Source organism: Arachis duranensis, chromosome 10 (assembly GCF_000817695.3).
Source record: "Arachis duranensis cultivar V14167 chromosome 10, aradu.V14167.gnm2.J7QH, whole genome shotgun sequence".
Classification (NCBI taxonomy): domain Eukaryota; kingdom Viridiplantae; phylum Streptophyta; class Magnoliopsida; order Fabales; family Fabaceae; genus Arachis; species Arachis duranensis.
Genome location: NC_029781.3, coordinates 88,082,962 through 88,102,188, shown reverse-complemented (window position 1 = coordinate 88,102,188; position 19,227 = coordinate 88,082,962). Strand labels below are relative to the sequence as shown.

Below are 19,227 nucleotides of genomic sequence, written 5' to 3'. Positions count from 1 at the left end.
AAATTAGAGTACATAAATTTTGATACACAACATAAAAATTTTAGTTCACAATATAAAATTTTATTATAAAATACAAAAATTTTTAAAACATTACACGCTAAGAATATTGACATCCAACTGACAAAATATGTATAATACAAAAATTTCAATGTACAATATAAAAATTTTGGTACATAGCACAAAAAATTTGGTACCCAACACATAAATTTTTGAAGGATTACGTCAAAAATATGACATCCAACCAACAAAATATGCACAACATAAAAATTTTGGTCATAGGATAGAAATTTTGGTACATAACACAAAAATTTTGATATGCAATAGAAAAATTTTTGAAAGACTATATACTTAGAACATTGACTCACTCAACCAACAAACTACATTTACAACAAAAAAATTATGTGCTATGTCCAAAAATTTTTAGATTATATTAATAAATTTGTGTTATATGTAAAAATTTTGTACTATATCAATAAATTTATGTGTTCTCTAATAAAAATGTAAAATAAAAAAAGTGACGACATATACGCATATTTTTTTTGCTGGACTTATGTTAATTTGTAGTTAGATTAGGTTACAAAAATATTTGCACATATAGTAATAGCGTTACTGATATGCTAAGCTAACTTCCTTTGGGTATGATATAGAAAATTACTGTTATGTCACACTCATAAAACTTTATTAGATTTTTTTTTGGGTTTGGTTGGATTATGATCACCTATTCATGTTTTTGGTTGAGCAATAGATATTATTATTGTTTTCTTGTATTCTGATTTTCTGCCATCGCATTTTCTCCCTTGAAGGAAAACTCCAAGGCCCAAAGAGAAGCAAACTAGAACACTAGAGATTTTGAGCGTGGCTGTTGTCTAGGCAACTATAAATCAAAAAACCTATGACTATATTTTTTCCGGTTATGCTACACATACAAATCTTTTTAGTTTATAAGTCTTATAAATTGGTTCAAATTCAACAGAAACTACACTCACTCACAAAAACATGTTAACACGCACATCACGTTTCCAAAGCGTTCCCTCACCATTAAGAACGACTCTTCTTCTTCTTCCTTGATGAAAATCATAATTGTCTTTTTTTTCGCGTTTCTCCTCTTCCTCCTCTTCTTCCTTCTTCTTCTCATTTTTCTTTGTGTTTCTCCTCCTTTTTTCTTCGTGTGTTTCATCTTCTTCATCGTGTTTCTCCTCCTTCTTCTTTTGATTTTGCAACATTATGTATTTTTTCTTTTTTGTTTGATTTTTTCCTCTAAAAAAGAATTAGAGAAAATATGAAATAAGAAGATGAAGAAGAACAGCAGAAGATGAAGAGGAGGAAGATGAAGAGTTCTGAATTATGCAGAACTTATCAGAATAAAAATACACCCAAATATCTTCGTTTTACACCCAAATTTGCTGCAAATACAAAAATGGGTTAAGTTATATGTATACTAAAATCAACCACCAAAGTCAGCCACTAGTATAAAATACTTACTAGAATACAAATAATACATTGAAAATAAATTAAAGCACATATATATTTATACACAAATACATTGGTAGTTGATTTTAGTGGCTAGTTTTAGTGTACAAATAGCATTTTTGTACAGAAAAATATTTTCTCTAATGCTGCATTTTTTTCTTCTTCTTCTTTTTCTTATTTCTTTCTTTCTTTTAGTTAAATGAATGTAAGTTCATCCTATTCCAAGTAATTTTGTAGCATTATGTGTTTTTTCTTCTTCTTTGTTTGATTTTTTCGTTTTTATTCTTGTTAAGAGAGTAAAACAAGAAGAAACTTGAGAAGGTAAAACAAAAAGAAAAAGATGAATAAGAAAAAAAAGGAAAAAGATGGTGATAATGATAAAAAAAAGAACCAGCAGAAGATGAGGAGGAGGAAGAAGAAGAGTTCTGAATTATGTAGAACTTATCAGAATAAAAATACACCCGAAATTCCTTAAAATACACCCAAATATCTTCGTGTTACACCCAAATATCTTCGTTTTACACCTAAATTTGGTGCAAATACAGAAATGAGTTATGCTACGTGTATACTAAAATCAGCCACCAAAGTCAGTCATCAGTATAAAATACATACTGGAATACAAATATACATTGAAAATAAATTAAACCACATATGTATTTATACACAAATACATTGGTGGCTGATTTTAGTGGTTAATTTTAGTGTACAAATAGCATTTTTGTACAAAAAAAATATTTCCTCTAATGCTGTATTTTTTTCTTCTTCTTTTCCTTATTTCTTTCTTTCTTTTAGTTAAATGAATGTAAGTTCATCCTTTTTCAAGTAATTTGGAGCATTATGTATTTCTTCTTCTTCTTTGTTTGATTTTTTATTTTTGTTCTTGTTAAGAGAGTAAAAGAAGAAGAAACGTGAGAAGGTAAAACAAAAAGAAAAAGATAAATAAGAAAAAAAGAAGAAGAAGATGGTGATGATGATGATGAAAAAAAAAAGAAGCAGCGAGCAGAAGATGATGAGGAGGAAGAGAAAGAGTTCTAAATTATGCAGTACTTATTAGAATAAAACTACACCCAAAATTCCTTAAAATACACCCAAATATCTTTGTTTTACACCCAAATTTGCTGCAAATACAGAAATGAGTTATGCTACGTGTACACTAAAATTAGCCACCAAAGTCAGCCACCAGTATAAAATACATACTAGAATACAAATATACATTGAAAATAAATTAAATTACACATATATTTATACACAAATACATTGGTGGCTGATTTTAGTATACAAATAACATTTTTGTACAGAAAAATATTTCCTCTAATGCTATATTTTTTTCTTTTGAATTGAACCACACCTCAGCCACTTGATTGGATTCAAAGCAATAAAAGGAGAAGATGACTTGTAAAGACTTGTATGAGAAAAACGCTTGTAGGTGTAAAATCCGGTCTAACCGTAATTAATTAAATAATAAATTAAATAGGAGCGAATATGGTTAGAAGATTTGGCGATTGGAATTTGATAATTTAAATATGATATTTGGATTTAGTGAATTTTTCTGAGTTGAAAAACATAGTTTCTGCGTAAAAACGCGCACTGGAATTTTAACCGGCAGTACCGGCTGAGATCTGTCTAGTACTGCAGTTGAAAAAATTGAATATGAGTAAATGAGTTTAAGAAATTAGGAATTTTAATTAGAGAAGGTAGAAAGATTTAAAATGCGGTTCAAAGCGCTAATCTTAAAGGTTTTACCCCAAAATTTGGCTAACGGACAAAAATAAGTGAATCGGGCCTAAGTGAGCTCAAGATCCAACATATATAAACATTAGTTATGAGTATTTCAGCTCATTTTACCCTAAAGAAAGGGTTTGGGCGCAGCTTGGAGAAGAGAGAAGAGAAGAGAGAAAACCTAACTCTTTTTGATCTCCAAATCACCATAACTTTCTCTCCAGAACTCCGATTGACGAGCCGTTTGCGACCACGCATCGCTCTTCTCATTCTCTACAGTTTTATTTATGTTTTTGTTTTCCTCTTTAAATTTGAATTTGGTTTGGGTTTTGAGGAAACCTTGTGATCTTGGTTGTTTAGGAGTGCTCTAGTATGAGCCATGAGTGATATTCACCACAAACTTCAGAGGGTTAAGGTAAGAAGTAATCAAATCCTTGTGATTTATTAATTTCATGAATCCTAGGTTAATGTATATATGTGAAATTGATTATGTTAGCGTATTTGGTGATGTTGGTGCACAATTGGGAGATTGGTATTGCTTGAAGAGCTTTGGTTAGGCTTGAAACTAAGGTTGGTAGAGACTTCCAAAGAATAAGCTCAATTAATTTGGCTACAAGAGGTACGATTTAAGTTTCATTTAAGTACCATGTGGTGTGAGGAGAATTCCTAGGCTAGATGCTCCTAGGATTAAGTTTGGATTGTGTGAATGGTTGGTGCTAATGTGCATAATTTATATATAGTATGAATTAATAGTTGGGTTGAGAATTGTGTGAAATTGTGTGTTGGTGTGTTGAGAATATGATGAATTGGATAATGAGTATTGGTTTGTAGATTATGCAATTAAATTGTGAATTTGGGCCGGAGGCTGGAAAGAGGTAAGAAAGGTAAGTTGATGTGTGCATTGTGTGATGACATAAGTGATTGGATGAATTTTAGATATTGAATTTGTGAATGATTGGGTTAGTTATTGAATAATAAGGTTTGAGGAGTTGAAGTGTGGAATTTGATAATCTTGGGTTAAATTGTGTAGATGGGGTATGTTTAGTTTTGGTTGAGATATATTATATGGTCATATATGTGATTATGATTATTGATGCCTTGATGGTATGATGCATGAGAGATATGCATGTTGTGATATATGCCTGATGAATGATTAAGGTTGATTTGTGGGTGAAACCATGTGATGGTGAGTATGATATTGACTATGTATAATGATCGTTGATTGGAAATGGTATTGTTGGAAATTAGAATGAGGAAGGATGTATGACATGTTAATGTGTTTGTAATTTAGCCATTTGTTTGAGATGGGTAAAATAGTTGTATGGCGGTCTTGTGAATTGTGGTAAAGTGTTAATATATGAGTTGAGGAGGCTTGATGTTAATTTTGGTATATTTTGATTGATTTCAAAAAGGGTTGAAATTGGCATGTTTTGGTTGATTTTGAAAAGGGTTCAAAATGGCTTGTTTTGAAAATGGCACTTTGTGGTTTTGTATGAAAATATGGTTTTTGGGCATACATTGATGGGACATAACTTGGTTCCGGATCTCCGTTTTGTGCCAAACTTATTTAGAAATGAAATTGGATCCGCGATGTTTATGTTGTTCGAAGAATGAGCGAAAAATGATTTGAAATGAAGAAGTTATGTCTGTCGGAAGATTGGGGGTTGAATTTGTGAATTCTGCAGCTTTTAACTTAGAAATTTTTGGCAAACGCGCATCCACGCGTAGGCGTAACCAACGCGTACGCGTCGGTCTGCTACAGCAGATGCCTAGCCATTTTTTTGAGAGTTGTGCCAGGATTGTGCCAGTTTTGTGCGTGGGACACAAACGCGCCCACGCGTATGTGTGGCTGACGTGTACGCGTCATTTGGCTATTTTTTCATCCACGCGTGTGCATGGGCGACGCGTACGAGTCGATGAACTAGCTAGGGGATGTGATAACTTGTGAATGGAGCAAGGGAAAGATTTATGATCAATGATGATCAACAATGATTGCATGAGATACGGAGGATGGCGATGGAAGTGCGTTATGTGCCATGAGCCGAAGGGCTGTACATGTTAATAAATTGGCTAGTCCTGGATTGGACTGTGAGCCAGATGGCTGAGTTATTGCCGAGTTTCGGCGAAGTCATGTTGATAAATTTGCTAGTTCTGGATTGAACTGTGAGCCGGATGGCTAAGTTATTGCCGGGTTACGGCGGAGCCATTATTGATTATGGCTGAGTATAAATGCATATATGCTATTGAATGAAATGTGAATGTTGCACTTCCACTATCTGAGATACGAGTTTCCCTGGATGAAAGAAGTGGCTAGCCATCACGTGCTCCAGGTGGAGGCTCGATACTCTGCTGATCCTATGTCGTAAGTGTGGCCGAACACTGTGAGAGTTCCGGATGAGCTCGCCCCTGTGGATAAACACCAATGTGGGTGTTGTATGATTATGATTATGATCATGATGATGATCGAGAATAACTCGAGCTGGGAATGTGCGACAGAGGGACAGTCTAATGGTTAGCTACCAGGACTTGTCGGATTGGCTATATAACCGACAGATGATATCATCAGCCTTAGGCAGGCATGCATCATATTGCATATGTTTGAATTGCTTGGGTGTGCCTACTTGTTTTGAATTGCCATATCGTATATGCTACATTACCTGATTATGTGATACTTGTTCTACTCGTACCTTAGTTGTGCATTACTTGTTTGTATTGCTTGTGTTTGTACAACTGAGAGGCCCTCATGCTGGTGTCGGTGGGCGTTGAGGGCTGTTCTTGATGAGATGAATTGGTGATGCGTTTGCATGATGATGATGATTATTGAATGAGATAATTTGAGCTCCTTGGGTAGATGCAATGAAGTGGATTCACATGCTCCTGGTGAGGATATGATGTATTGATATAGAATTGTTAAGACAGAACAACTGGTGATGGTTTTGTTTATGATTCTGAGTCTGATTCGTGGAAGAGTCAGCGAGTTGGGAAACATGTGAAATATGAATTAGACTTAGCATTCCCTTATGACAGTTGCCTATTATGGATTAGCGAGAACATAGGGTGAATGTTTGGTGAAGAGAAGTTTAGGATGCTTAGTGATTTTTTTTATTGCAGTGCATTGTATTTATTTGGCACTTTTACCGTACTAGGAACCCATGGGTCTGGGATTCTCATTCCAAATATATCTCTTGTTTTTCAGATACAGATCCAGGTGCTCAAAAGTGAGCCGTGGTTTGTCTGAGAGACGGCGAAGATCTTTATTTTCTCTACTTTATGTTTTGCTTAGAATCTCTCCACCTTTATTTTGAAAAGATTATATTATGTATTGAACTCTTTTGAACTTGTCTATAGAAACTTTCATGTTCTATTTGGGAGAGATTAGGAGTTCTGTTGTCAACTACTTTCATACTGTACCCTAGCCGGCCTAAACTTCGCGGGTCGCGACTAGTGGCTATTTACTTATGACATATATATCTATCTGTTATCTATCTCTTAATCTCCTTTATGCCTTTATTCGTATATCGCTTTCGGCTTCACACTTTATCTTTTAATTATCGAAAGTGAGTGATACACCTTCGTGATTTTATTTTTAATCTTTTTAGGCTTCGCGATTAATACTCCTTTCAATTATACTTATATTTGTATATTAAAGATCCACCTGAGAGTCGTACCACCGTAATATCATTGACTTATGACTCGAGCATAAGGATTTGAATATTAGGGTGTTACATTATGGTATTAGAGCAGTTCGTCCTCGTGAGCCTAAGGGATGGAACTGCTTATGCTTCAATGCATACTTTGAGTCTGTGCCTGTGCTAGTTAGGGTATCTAATCGATATATCTAGCATGAAGTTTATGAGTGTACCTTTGGTAATTTGAAGCACTTAACTTGAGATATTGAGTCTGATCACCTCGATATCGCTTGTTTAGTGTGGACAAGATTCGAATGGTGTCTCATAGACATGAATGAAATAATCAAAAACAGGGATTCCCATGAACGAACCGGTGATGGAACGCCGTGACAGGAATCTTGGAAGTGGTATATATAAGAATGGTGTGTTGATTCTGGATTGATGAGTGGAACACTTGGAGGTGGATAGTTGCTTGAACGATTTGTTTAATTATGCTTGAGTTGATTAAAATATGATTATTTAGAGCAGAAGGGGCTTGTAATTGACGTTGGAATAGTTGAATTTGAATGGGAATGAAAATTTGTGAAATTGAACACTTGTGTAGGAATTTAGAAATGACTAATTATCAGAAAACTTATGCTATAGGCCTTGAATGATTAAGATGTGAATTGGAATAACATTGGGTAGATGGCGAACTATTAAGTGTTGATGTAAGTAGAGTATGAATTGGGCTTGAAGTTGGCTGAGTTTGATATTGATCGGCATATGCATGTATTTCTGATTAATGGGATTCATCGGATGCTTAGTATATAAGAGCATGGCATTATGCTTAAGGAGGAATAAGATCAAAATTGCTAAAGAGTGTGTGAAAAAGGTGGTGTCATAGGGAGCACAACCAAGGGTCCACACTAAGTGGACGAGAGCTTAAGGAGAGAGGATACACACAACACTTTCTCCAAGGACGGAATAACTTTGCAACAAATGAGGAGTCCCAAGGGAACGGTAAGGGAAAACAGATAGCGACTGCTTCAGATGTTTTGAGCTGTCAGAGATGTGGAAGTCATCACCCAAATAGGCCGTGCTGAGTGGGGTTAGGTGTGCTACAAGTCTGGGAGATCAGGGTATATGTCTTGGAATTGTCCCTACAGAGAAACTCGGGATGCAACCGAATTCGATTCTCATACCCGAGGTAATTGTAAAATAGCAGTTGAATTTCTTACTCCCCTGCATATCATTAATATGTAATATTCGTTCATGATGCATGACAAGTGTTGATAATCGTTGAGTCCAAGTCGACGATTAGTCGAGGAGCATTAGTTGCTGAGACGGAGCGATATTTAGTTAACTTAGAGGAATAGCTAGACTCTTAAAGGTTAAGAATAAGAGTGACATAGCAGAAGCGAGTTGGATTATATATAAGGGGTCGGAAGTGTTGAGAACTGTACGGAGTTATTGTTCGAAATCCAGTGACAGTGAACCGCAAAAGAGAGAATAAAGCTGATTCAGCCTTTACTTGCTCATCGTTTGAGAGGCGAGTGAAGACGAGACCAAATCCCTATACGAGGGATTTTTTTGAGATAATTTCCGAAGGAACAACAACAACAATCACCAAGGGAGGAGGTATGGAAAGCAACCTCAGAATAAATTGACTTATAGGCGATGTGAAAGCTATCATTCGGGAACTCCATGTTGAGCTGGATTGGAACTTTGCTATAGTTGTGGATGAGCCAGACACATGTCCTGGAACTGTCCTGAGAAGGTCAACTGGAATACTACCAAGGGCCAATAACAAGGTCGTGTGTTCACTACGACGACGGGGGATGCCACTAGATTCGACAGTTTGAAAGGATGTAAGTGAAAGATCGGTAATAACGTGCTAAAGGTACGATTAAGTTGGTATTTGGTTTTGGCTATCATAGATAGAAATCTAGTGAATGCCAGTCATGCTAAGTTGTAGTTTAGTACTTGAGGGAATAAGTGATAGAGCTAGTACTAAACGAGAGATTAGAGTAACGCAGCGGAAACTTACGGAAGCAGTAACACAGGATAGTTACGAATAGGAGCTGTAAAAATTTACTATAATATCTTAAGTTTGAATACTCGAAGGCTTTACTGAGTTACTGCAAGTAATGATCCCCAAATAATTGGAATTGATTGCGGCTATGAACTTTGATGGTTCTGAAATGGATGACAGAAATTATCGTTGATGCGTAATTGGATTTAGATAATGAGTGAGCGCAAGTCGCCATATTTGAGAGATGAGTACTATGATATTTGGTCATGGTGACCTTGGATTTAGATTGAGATTTATAATGATTGGTTTTGAAAGACGAATTTGAAAACCATTAAATTGAAATGCTGATGCGGTACTGAGATTGGTCTGAAGGAGCCCGTAACGGGTGGTAAACTCCAATTTTTGGGGAGGTGCTGCCAAAATTTTTCCTCAAGAATTTGAAAGAGCGTTGGTTATGGTTTTGAAAATGATTTTTAATTTGAGTAACTTTAACAAAAGAAATGTGTCTCGAATGCTTTTATAGATTATTAAAGGAAAGCGGATTCTTATGATTTTGTTAGCTTGTTATTTCAAACTCATTTGATTTTTAAAAATGAAAGAAGTTTTGATTAATTAGTCAAAGACTTTATAATAGCAAGTTATATAGAAATTCGAGGGTTTGGAATAAGAAAGTAGGTTTGGAGGTTATGCTTGGAGTTGAGCTGTGATTAGTGGTAATTGACTTAGCACAGAGAGAGAGAGAGAGAGAATAAGGATGGAGTACAATTAGGGTATGGTGATGATTTTTGGTTGATTATAGTGACGTGGGATGATGACTATGATTAAGGATGATGGCTATACTATTGTGACATGATTTGAGATTTAATAAGATGTGAGTTGATGAGATGGCGAAAGTAACGAACGAGGCTATCGGTCGGCATTGGACGATTGATCGAGAGCCTCGGATATAGAGGGATCAGAGCGCGGCAACGGAAGCGCGCAGAGTAAAAAAACCTTGGACCTACTATGTGTTGGATATAAAGGCAGACTACGATCACGTACTCGTAGTGATGGATGGAATTTTCGAGGGCGAAAATTTTTGTTAGGGGAGTAGAATGTAAAACCCGGTCTAACCGTAATTAATTAAATAATAAATTAAATAGGAGTGAATATAGTTAGAAGATTTGGCAATTGGAATTTGATAATTTAAATATGATATTTGGATTCAATGAATTTTTTTGAGTTGAAAAACATAGTTTTCTGCGAAAAAATGCGCACTGGAATTTTGACCGGCAGTACCGGCTGAGATCTGTCTAGTACTGCAGCTAAGAAAATTGACTATGAGTAAATGAGTTTAAGAAATTAGGAAATTTAATTAGAGAAGGTAGAAAGATTTAAAATGCGATTTAAAGCACTAATCTTAAAGGTTTTACCCCAAAATTGGGCTAACGGACAAAAATAAGTGAATCGGGCCTAAGTGGGCCCAAGACCTAACATATATAAATATTAGTTATGAGCATTTCAGCTCATTTTACCCTAAGGAAAGGGTTTTTGGCGCAGCTTGGAGAAGAGAGAAGAGAAGAGAGAAAAACCTAACTCTCTTTGATCTTCAAATCACCATAACTTTCTCTCTGGAACTCCGATTGACGAGCCGTTTGTGGCCACGCATCGCTCTTCTCATTCTCTACAATTCTATCTAAGTTTTGTGGTGAGTAATCTGCTGTACTCTGCCCAGTTTTCGTTGTCCTCTTTAAATTCGAATTTGGTTTGGATTTTGAGGAAATCTTGTGATTTTGGTTGTTTAGGAATGCTCTAGTATGAGCCATGAGTGATATTCACCACAAACTTCAGAGGGTTAAGGTAAGAAGTACTCAAACCCTTGTGATTTATCAATTTCATGAACCCTAGGTTAATGTATATATGTAAAATTGGTTATGTTAGTGTATTTGGTGATGTTGGTGCACAATTGGGAGATTGGTGTTGCTTGAAGAGCTTTGGTGAGGCTTGGAACTAAGGTTGGTAGAGACTTCCAAAGAATAAGCTCAATTAATTTGGCTACAAGAGGTACGATTTAAGTTTCATTTAAGTACCATGTGGTGTGAGAAGAATTCCTAGGCTAGATGCCCCTAAGATTAAGTTTGGATTGTGTGAATGGTTGGTGCTAATGTGCATAATTGATATGTAGTGTGAATTAATGGTTGGGTTAAGAATTGTGTGAAATTGTGTGTTAGTGTGTTGAGAATATGATGAATCGGGTAATGAATATTGGTTTGTACATAATGCAATTAACTTGTGAATTTGGGCCGGAGGCCGTGAATTTTGTGCCGGAGGCTGGAAAGAGGTAAGGAAGGTAAGTTAATGTGTACATTGTGTGATGACATAAGTGATTGGATGAATTTTAGATATTGAATATGTGAATAATTGGGTTGGTTATTGAATAATTAGGTTTGAGGAGTTGAAGTATGAAATTTGGTAATTTTGGGTGAAATTGTGTAGATGGGGTATGTTTGGTTTTGGTTGAGATATATTATATGGTCATATATGTGATTATGATTATTGATGCCTTGATGGTATGATGCATGAGAGATATGTATGTTGTGATATATGCCTGATGAATGATTAAGGTTGATTTGTGGGTGAAACCATGTGATGGTGAGTATGATATTGACTATGTATAATGATCGTTGATTGGAAATGGTATTGTTGGAAATTAGAATGAGGAAGGATGTATGACATGTTAATGTGTTTGTAATTTAGCCATTTGTTTGAGATGGGTAAAATAGTTGTATGGCGGTCTTGTGAATTGTGGTAAAGTGTTAATGTATGAGTTGAGGAAGCTTGATGTTGATTTTGGTATATTTTGATTGATTTCAAAAAGGGTTGAAATTGACATGCTTTGGTTGATTTTGAAAAGGGTTGAAAATGGCTTGACGGGACATAACATGGACTCCGGATTCTCGTTTTGTGCCAAACTTGTTTAGAAATGAAATTGGATTCAGGATGTTCATGCCGTTCGAAGAACGAGCGAAAAATGATTTGAAATGAAGAAGTTATGTCCGTTGGAAGATTGGGGGTTGAATATGTGAATTCTGCAGCTTTTAACTTAGAAAATTTTTTGCAAACGTGTACGCATCGGTGTGCTGCAGCAGATGCCTAGCCATTATTCCGAGAGTTGTGCCAGTATTGTGCCACTTTTGTGTGTGGGGCACAAACGCACCCACGCGTACGCGTCATTTGGCTATTTTTTCATCCATGCGTGCGCGTGGGCGACGCATACGCGTCGATGAACCTTGTGGCCATCCACGCGCGCGTGGAGAACGCATACGCGTGGCCCTGTTTTCATTCCATAGTTGATTTTTGAGTTTTAAAAGCCAAATTTCATACTTCTAAGCCTCCAATATCACCCCTTGTGTATTAAATCTTTATGATATGCCTAGCAATGAGAATAGAGCTGGGGGATGTGATAACTTGTGAATGGAGCAAGGGAAAGATTTATGATCAATGATGATTAAGGATGATTGCATGAGATACGGAGGATGGCGGTGGTAGTGCCTTATGTGCCATGAGCCGAAGGGCTGTACTTGTTGATAAATTGGCTCGTCCTGGATTGGACTGTGAGCCAGATGGCTGAGTTATTATCGAGTTATGACGGAGTCATGTTGATAAATTGGCTAGTTTTGGATTGAACTGTGAGCCGGATGGCTGAGTTATTGCCGGGTTATGGTGGAGCCATTATTGATTATTGCTGAGTATAAATGCAAGTATGCTATTGAATGAAATGTGAATGTTGCACTTCCACTATCTGAGATACGAGTTTCCCTGGATGAAAGCAGTGGCTAGCCACCACGTGCTCCAGGTGGTGGCTGTACCCTAACCGGCCTAAATTTCGCGGGTCGCGACTAGTGGCTATTTACTTATGACACATATATCCATCTGTTATCTATCTCTTAATCTTTTTTATGCCTTTATCCGTATATCGCTTTCGACTTCACACTTTATCTTTTAGTTATCAAAATGTAAGTGATACACCTTCACAATTTTATTTTTAATCTTTTCAGTCTTCTTAATTAATACTCCTTTCAATTATACTTATATTTATATATTAAAGATCCACCCGAGAGTCGTACCACCGTAATATCATTGACTTATGACTCGAGTATAAGGATTTGAATATTAAAGTGTTATAGTATGTGGAGAACAAACTCCTCATCAATACCATAGAGGGGCTGCAAAATACACCCAAAATATACCATATTCAAACAAGCATAAACTATAGAATGCAAATAAAATTATAAAACCATCATAAAAAATAACAAAATTCAGATTCATGAATCATCATTAAACAGAAACTAAAACAATTCAACTAAAAGAATAAGATAATTCACCCTCAGTGAGATGAAAAGTCATAAACTGTAAATGCACCCAAACTTTTCCAAAATATACCCAAATATTCCTGATTTACTCCCGAATGTCTGATATAAAATGCAGAAAATTCATCAGAACTAGTACATTAGATTCAATTCAAATAAGGAATAATGAACAGCAAATTTCACAGACAAGGTTCACGCTTTATTCAACTACACAATTATAAACTACTAACTGGATTTTCAAATTCAAATTCAATTATTAACTGGAATTAAACCACACCTCAGAAATTTCATTGGATTCAAATTCAAAAGCCACTTCGCTCTGGTTCAGTTGATAATCTAAAGTTGAATTATCCATTATTTTCAAAACGATTTCAGAACTTAATTTCAGAAATAATAGAAAACAAGAAAAACGAAAAAAGAGAACAGAGAGAGAAACTTACGTAAACGGTGAAGGAGAAGGGAGAGAGAAATGCATGAGAGAGATCGAAGAGAGAAAATAAGAAAACGCAAAAAGAATTCAAAAAAGAAAACGAAATCCTTTTAAAAAAGGAAGTTATATATTTGCACGTTGATTGATTGAAAAATTTGTTAAGGAGGCACGTGAAACCTACATGCCATAAGAGGCGCATTTTAGAAATTAGGGATTTTCAAGACTTATATAACTTATACAATGAAAAAGCTTGTATGTGGAGATTAATCCTATTTTTTTATGAATCTTCCTAATAAAAATAGTATCTTGTAAAATTTACATATAATTTTAAATCATAATTTAAAAATTAATTTAAATAAAAAAAATATAATTTTAAATTAACCAATCTAACATACATAGACTTTTATCATATTATCACAAAAAAATAGGCTTAGTTGATCTTATTATATTTTAACAAAGTATCAAAAATTAAAATCATGATAATAATTACCCATAAAATAATAATATATAAATTACAATTTTAACAATTATTAGTTTATTACTCTTTACATATTTTATTACAAAATATCAAATTTTATAATTAGTATGATCATTCATTCATTGTAAATTCTATTATTTTTATAATTATCCTGTATAATTTTAAATATTATTGTGTTAGTACATCTTGAATTTTATCACTATTTTCAATTCAACCAAAATTTTTCTAAGCAGCAATGATTCAATGGAAACTAAGAAAGTCAGTGTACGGAATCCTTCTACCAGCAACATGACACCATTCGTCTAATATTTAATTTTATTTTATATGGCATTCTAAATAAATATTTTCACAGCGGATCAATCATATTATAGGAAAGTTTTGAGGTATGCCACTGTACTTTCCTGCCTCATTGCTATGGTCGTAGTGTGCAGTGCCCTTGATTCTTATAATAAAAAAATCTGATGGTGCAGATTGGGTATTAAAATGATAATGTAGACTCGTAAATGCGAAGGTGCATCGTGAGGATGAAACTGGTAGTATTGTGAACTGTTGGAGAATTTGTGGGCAATTCTATTAGCTCTTGTCGTTTTGTGTAGTCAAGTAATGTTAGCCTTGGTGTCAGCTGGTAGTTGAAGCCATCTGAAGAGTGGGCTGTAGGTCTTGTTTTTGGTATTTGGGCTTATGGGTTCTAATTTCTAAACACTTCTGGTTGAAAAAGTATCCCTTTTTGAGGTGTATATGGAATAATGGACTGCACTCATCAATTTATATGATTTAGTGATAGGCAAGTTGACATTTGTGTGTTAAATTATTTTTGAAATTTTGGGTCAAAAATATTTTATCTGAAATGGAATAATAATAGTAGTAGTAGTATGTTTTAGTAAATATGTATAAAATTTGCATAATATAAAATTTTCTTATAATAGGACATTAATTTTAAGACTTTAATTTGCCTATTTAGAGTAATACTTCAATTCGTTTTTTAATATTTTTTTTCAAAAAAAAAGGAGTTTGACAAATTGGTTTTAATGTTTTTAGAATAATAGATAAATTTGGACATTTTTATTTTAATAAAAAATTATTTATTTACTAATTATGTTTAAAAAATATAATGTACTCTTATAAGTATTATTTATTAAGTTTGCAGAAAACTTTATTTTACAATCACATTCTGTAAAAATTAAATAAGTAAAAAATTAGTATTCTATGTTATGAAGAGTAAGATTTTAAAATTTTAAATTAATAACGGTTTAGTGAAACACGAGTAATTTATTTGCTGTGTAATAATTCATTAAAAATTTAACTTAGTATGATCAGCATGTTATTTATTTTTAAGCTTTTATATTCATAATTGCCTTTGATTTATTCGATTTACGAGGAAATTAATAGTAATTTGATTTTTGGTGAGAGTTAATAAGTTTTATTAGTCGTTTATGCATTATTTGCAAAATATATTGTCACAAAATTATTGATTTTTTTATTATTTAATCTTGAATAGGTTAATCAAGATACAAATTAAAATGTAGGATATAAATATCTAAAAAATATATATGAAAAAATTATAGATTAGATAACACAGACAAATTTATAAGAGGACAAAGTATAAAAGACGATGGTACGCTTTAATTGTTATTAATGTGCATTATTTATGCAAAAACAGAAACATTGATTTTTGCTAAGAGATTAAAATAGCCGGTAAAAGAAGTTTTTTATTGATGAGTAGAAACATAACACGATTGAAATCAAGAAACAAACATGATAAAAGAAGCTTTATGGCTAAGATGGGCCTAAGGTGAAGAAACGTATTGGTTAGTGGGGTCGTAGGAAGTCTCAAGATATTTGCATTTTTCATTCAATTTAGCAACCCTGGCAATACAAGCGTTGTTAGCCTCTTGCAGAATTGTTGTACGGAGATAGTCGTAGTCCCTAATTTTCTGATGTCTCATGTGAAGGACGGTATCGAGCATGTGATAAGCTGCGTCTTCTTTTGCATCCCGCTCAACTAAGAAGTATCTTCCCTTTGCATGGAGATGGATTTCGAACGGTGGCCAGGGAACACAACTTGAAAGGTTTCATTCCGGTAGAAAATAGGCATTGGAATTGCCGCATCGTAACAAACTTTGAGGAGCCAATCCTCCATGCTATTGGTAATGGCAAACGCTGGACTTGCAGCCTGATTTGTTGGAATTGTGTCAAAGTCTAAAAAATATGTCTACTGTTGTTAAAGGTTGAATATATGTACAATAACAAAATGATAATAAAGAGGATGAGTTCAAAATGAACTGTATTTATTAAGTCGAAATAGGTAAGAAATGATTTATTGTGATTCTAGTATAAGTCGCCATAAAGGTAGGAGCATTGTGAAAATTTAGACTTAGAGACCTGAATATGTTGCATGTGAGAGGAAGATAAGGACTTAGATATCCAGTGATATGAAGAGTTAGGAAGGTAGCAACACAACCTAAGGAATCACAGGAAAGCAGAGCATGCAGAGACTACTCAAAATAGATATTGGGGCACGGCGGCCGTATGGGGTTTTCCTTGTCCTCGGTTGTGGTGGCGGCGATGAAGAGGGAGAGTTCAAAATGAACTGCATTTAGTAACTCGAAATATGTAAGAAATTATTTATTGTGCTATCCTAGTGTAAGTTGCCCTAAAGGAGGAGCATTATGAAAATTTAGACTTAGAAATCTGAATTTGTTGCATGTGAGAGGAAGATAAGGACTTAGACATATAGTGATATAAAGAGTTAGGAAGGTAGCAACACAACCTAAGGAACCACAGAAAAGCAGAGCATGCCGAGACTACTTACAGTAGGATATTGGGACACGGCGGCCGTGTGGGGTTTTCCTTGTCCTTGGTTGTGGTAGCGACATCTCCTTTGAGGTAGTCGCTACTATTTTTCAGCAATCTCTTCAATTTCTGTTATGAAAGTATCAATTCTTGTTTAGAAGACGTTTTCAGCCAGAAGTATAGAACGACACCTTGGGCTTAATGTAAGACCCCGAATTTTTAAAAGTTATTAATAAATTATTTATTATCTATTATATTTATTTAAGATTATATTTTTAGAGATTTTTATATACAAGTTGAGTAAATTCTTATTTATTATTTAGAGTTCTTATAATTGAAAAATAGTGAATATTTTATATGCCTTAATTTTAAATATTTATATTTTTAATCTTATTTTATAAATAAAGGAGAATTAATTTACTTATCTCCACTTTTTATTAAATTAGTATTTAACTCAAAATAATTTATAGATTGGTAATTAAAAGGTATTTTAAAGATGAATACTTTATATTTAATTTGGTTTTTAATTATTGTTTTACTTTTTCTAATTATTTTATAAAATTACACTACTACTCCTATTTTTAATAAAAATACCTAAACTAACCCACACCACCCCAAAACCCTAACACACTTACACTCACTCACTCACCTTCCACTCTCAGCCGCACACACCCTCACTCACCTCACTCATCCTCTTTCTCACCAACACACACAGAAACACAGTTTTGAGAAGAAAGAAAGAAAGAAAATAGAAAATGGAGATCAGGGAGTGAGGGAAATGAAGAGGAGAAAGAGAGAAGGAAGAAGACCACGCCGGCATAGGGAGCTCGCCGCCACTGTCGCGTAGCCACCGTCACAGAGCTGTTGAGTAGAGCCGCAAAAAGACAGACAGCTATGCTGCGACAGAGAAGAGAGAACCGTTGTTGTGTGTCCAGCCACTGAGCCGTCATCGTTGACGCCAACAAGGAAAGGAGGAGCGCGAGTTGGGGAGTTGTCGCTGATGTCCCATGCTGTCGCATCTCACCAGCTGTTGCTGTCCATCACCCCCAGTCGTCACTGCCGTCATTGTGCCGTCGAGAGGGATGCCGTCGTGTCACACAGAGAAGAGAGGACAGAGCACGGAGAGCAAAGGAGAGAAAGGGGAGACCCGCGCCCAGGCACCGCTGCTTCTGCCACCAAGAAATGCCGCTGCCGTCGTCAAAAACACTGCCGGTAAGGGTTTTGAGTTTGGTTTACATTCTTTGAGATTCTGGAAACTTTATCATCTATGCATGTTATTGCAGTCACCGTCGGTGAAGTTCTAGTCGCCGCTGCCGCTAGAGGTGGCTACTGGAGCTGCTGCCAAACCGGTTCAGAGACCGCTGCTGCTTCGTTTTGTTATTTCAGTAAGTAATTATGTTTCGAAAATTTTCGAGTTAGTATTCTGTTATGTTTGGTTATAAACTTTGAGGTTCTGGTAACATAGGGTCGTGCACGAATGTTGCATGTCGCTTTAGATGTTGCTGTGGTTGCTGCAAAAAAGATTTTCGCTTATCGAGGTAGGAGCACTTTCTAAAAACTTACTTTTGTAATTAGAATTGTTATAAATTGATATGGATGTGCGAAATACATTCTTAGTGATTATGTAAGTCTTATGAATTGTTTGGTTTGTCTTCGATGAATATGGTTGTTTGTTGATTGAATTATTGATTGATTTTGTTAAAATGGAGGTTGTTGAAATTGGTTTGATTTTGAAATGATTTTAATAATTGAAAGTCTAAATTCTGTATTATTGGAAACTGATTTGGTTTTGAACCCGTTAGAAAGGGTTGTGGAATGTTTTGGTTGGGATCTGAAAAGGGTGGCAAATTCCAAGTTTTAGGGGAAGTGCTGCCGAAATTTTTATAAAACTCGAGACTTTATTTAAAATGTTATTTAGAAAATTATGAATTTAAGACTTATATTATTTGACTTGAATTATTTAAGAAAGTGATGAATTATATTTTGAAATGAATTGTTAAAAAGAGAATTATGATTTAGTTTTGTTTCTTAAGAAAAATATTATATTTTGGGTGCAAGTCATTTAGAAAAGTCTTATGTTTTGAGGCCGTTTTAAATGTGAGAAGAGTTTATGTTTTTGAATTTTACTTAAGGATTTCATTTGGAGGAGTTTTAGTCAATTTAAAAGAAAATGGATTTTTATCGAATAACTCTGTTTGCGATGTTTTAGAAAAGTTATGGAATTGGTTTTAAGGAATGAAATTGAAAATGGTTTTTAGTTCAAACGGATTGGATTTTGGTTCTAAATGATTTGGTTTTTATTTGGATTTTCCTTGATTTAGTTTAAACCAGGAAAACATGATTTT

At 34.7% G+C, this 19,227-nt stretch overlaps 1 protein-coding gene across 1 annotated transcript in view; it reads right to left on the bottom strand.

Moving 5' to 3' along the window:
* The window catches only part of LOC107470693 (uncharacterized), a 28,507-nt gene extending 10,559 nt beyond the window's left edge, over positions 1-17,948 (bottom strand). The window contains exon 1 of the mRNA XM_052255677.1: positions 17,907-17,948. Coding sequence (XP_052111637.1) covers positions 17,907-17,948 — 42 coding nt within the window. The remainder of the gene's footprint in view (positions 1-17,906) is intronic.
* Between the last annotated feature and the right edge of the window lie 1,279 nt (positions 17,949-19,227).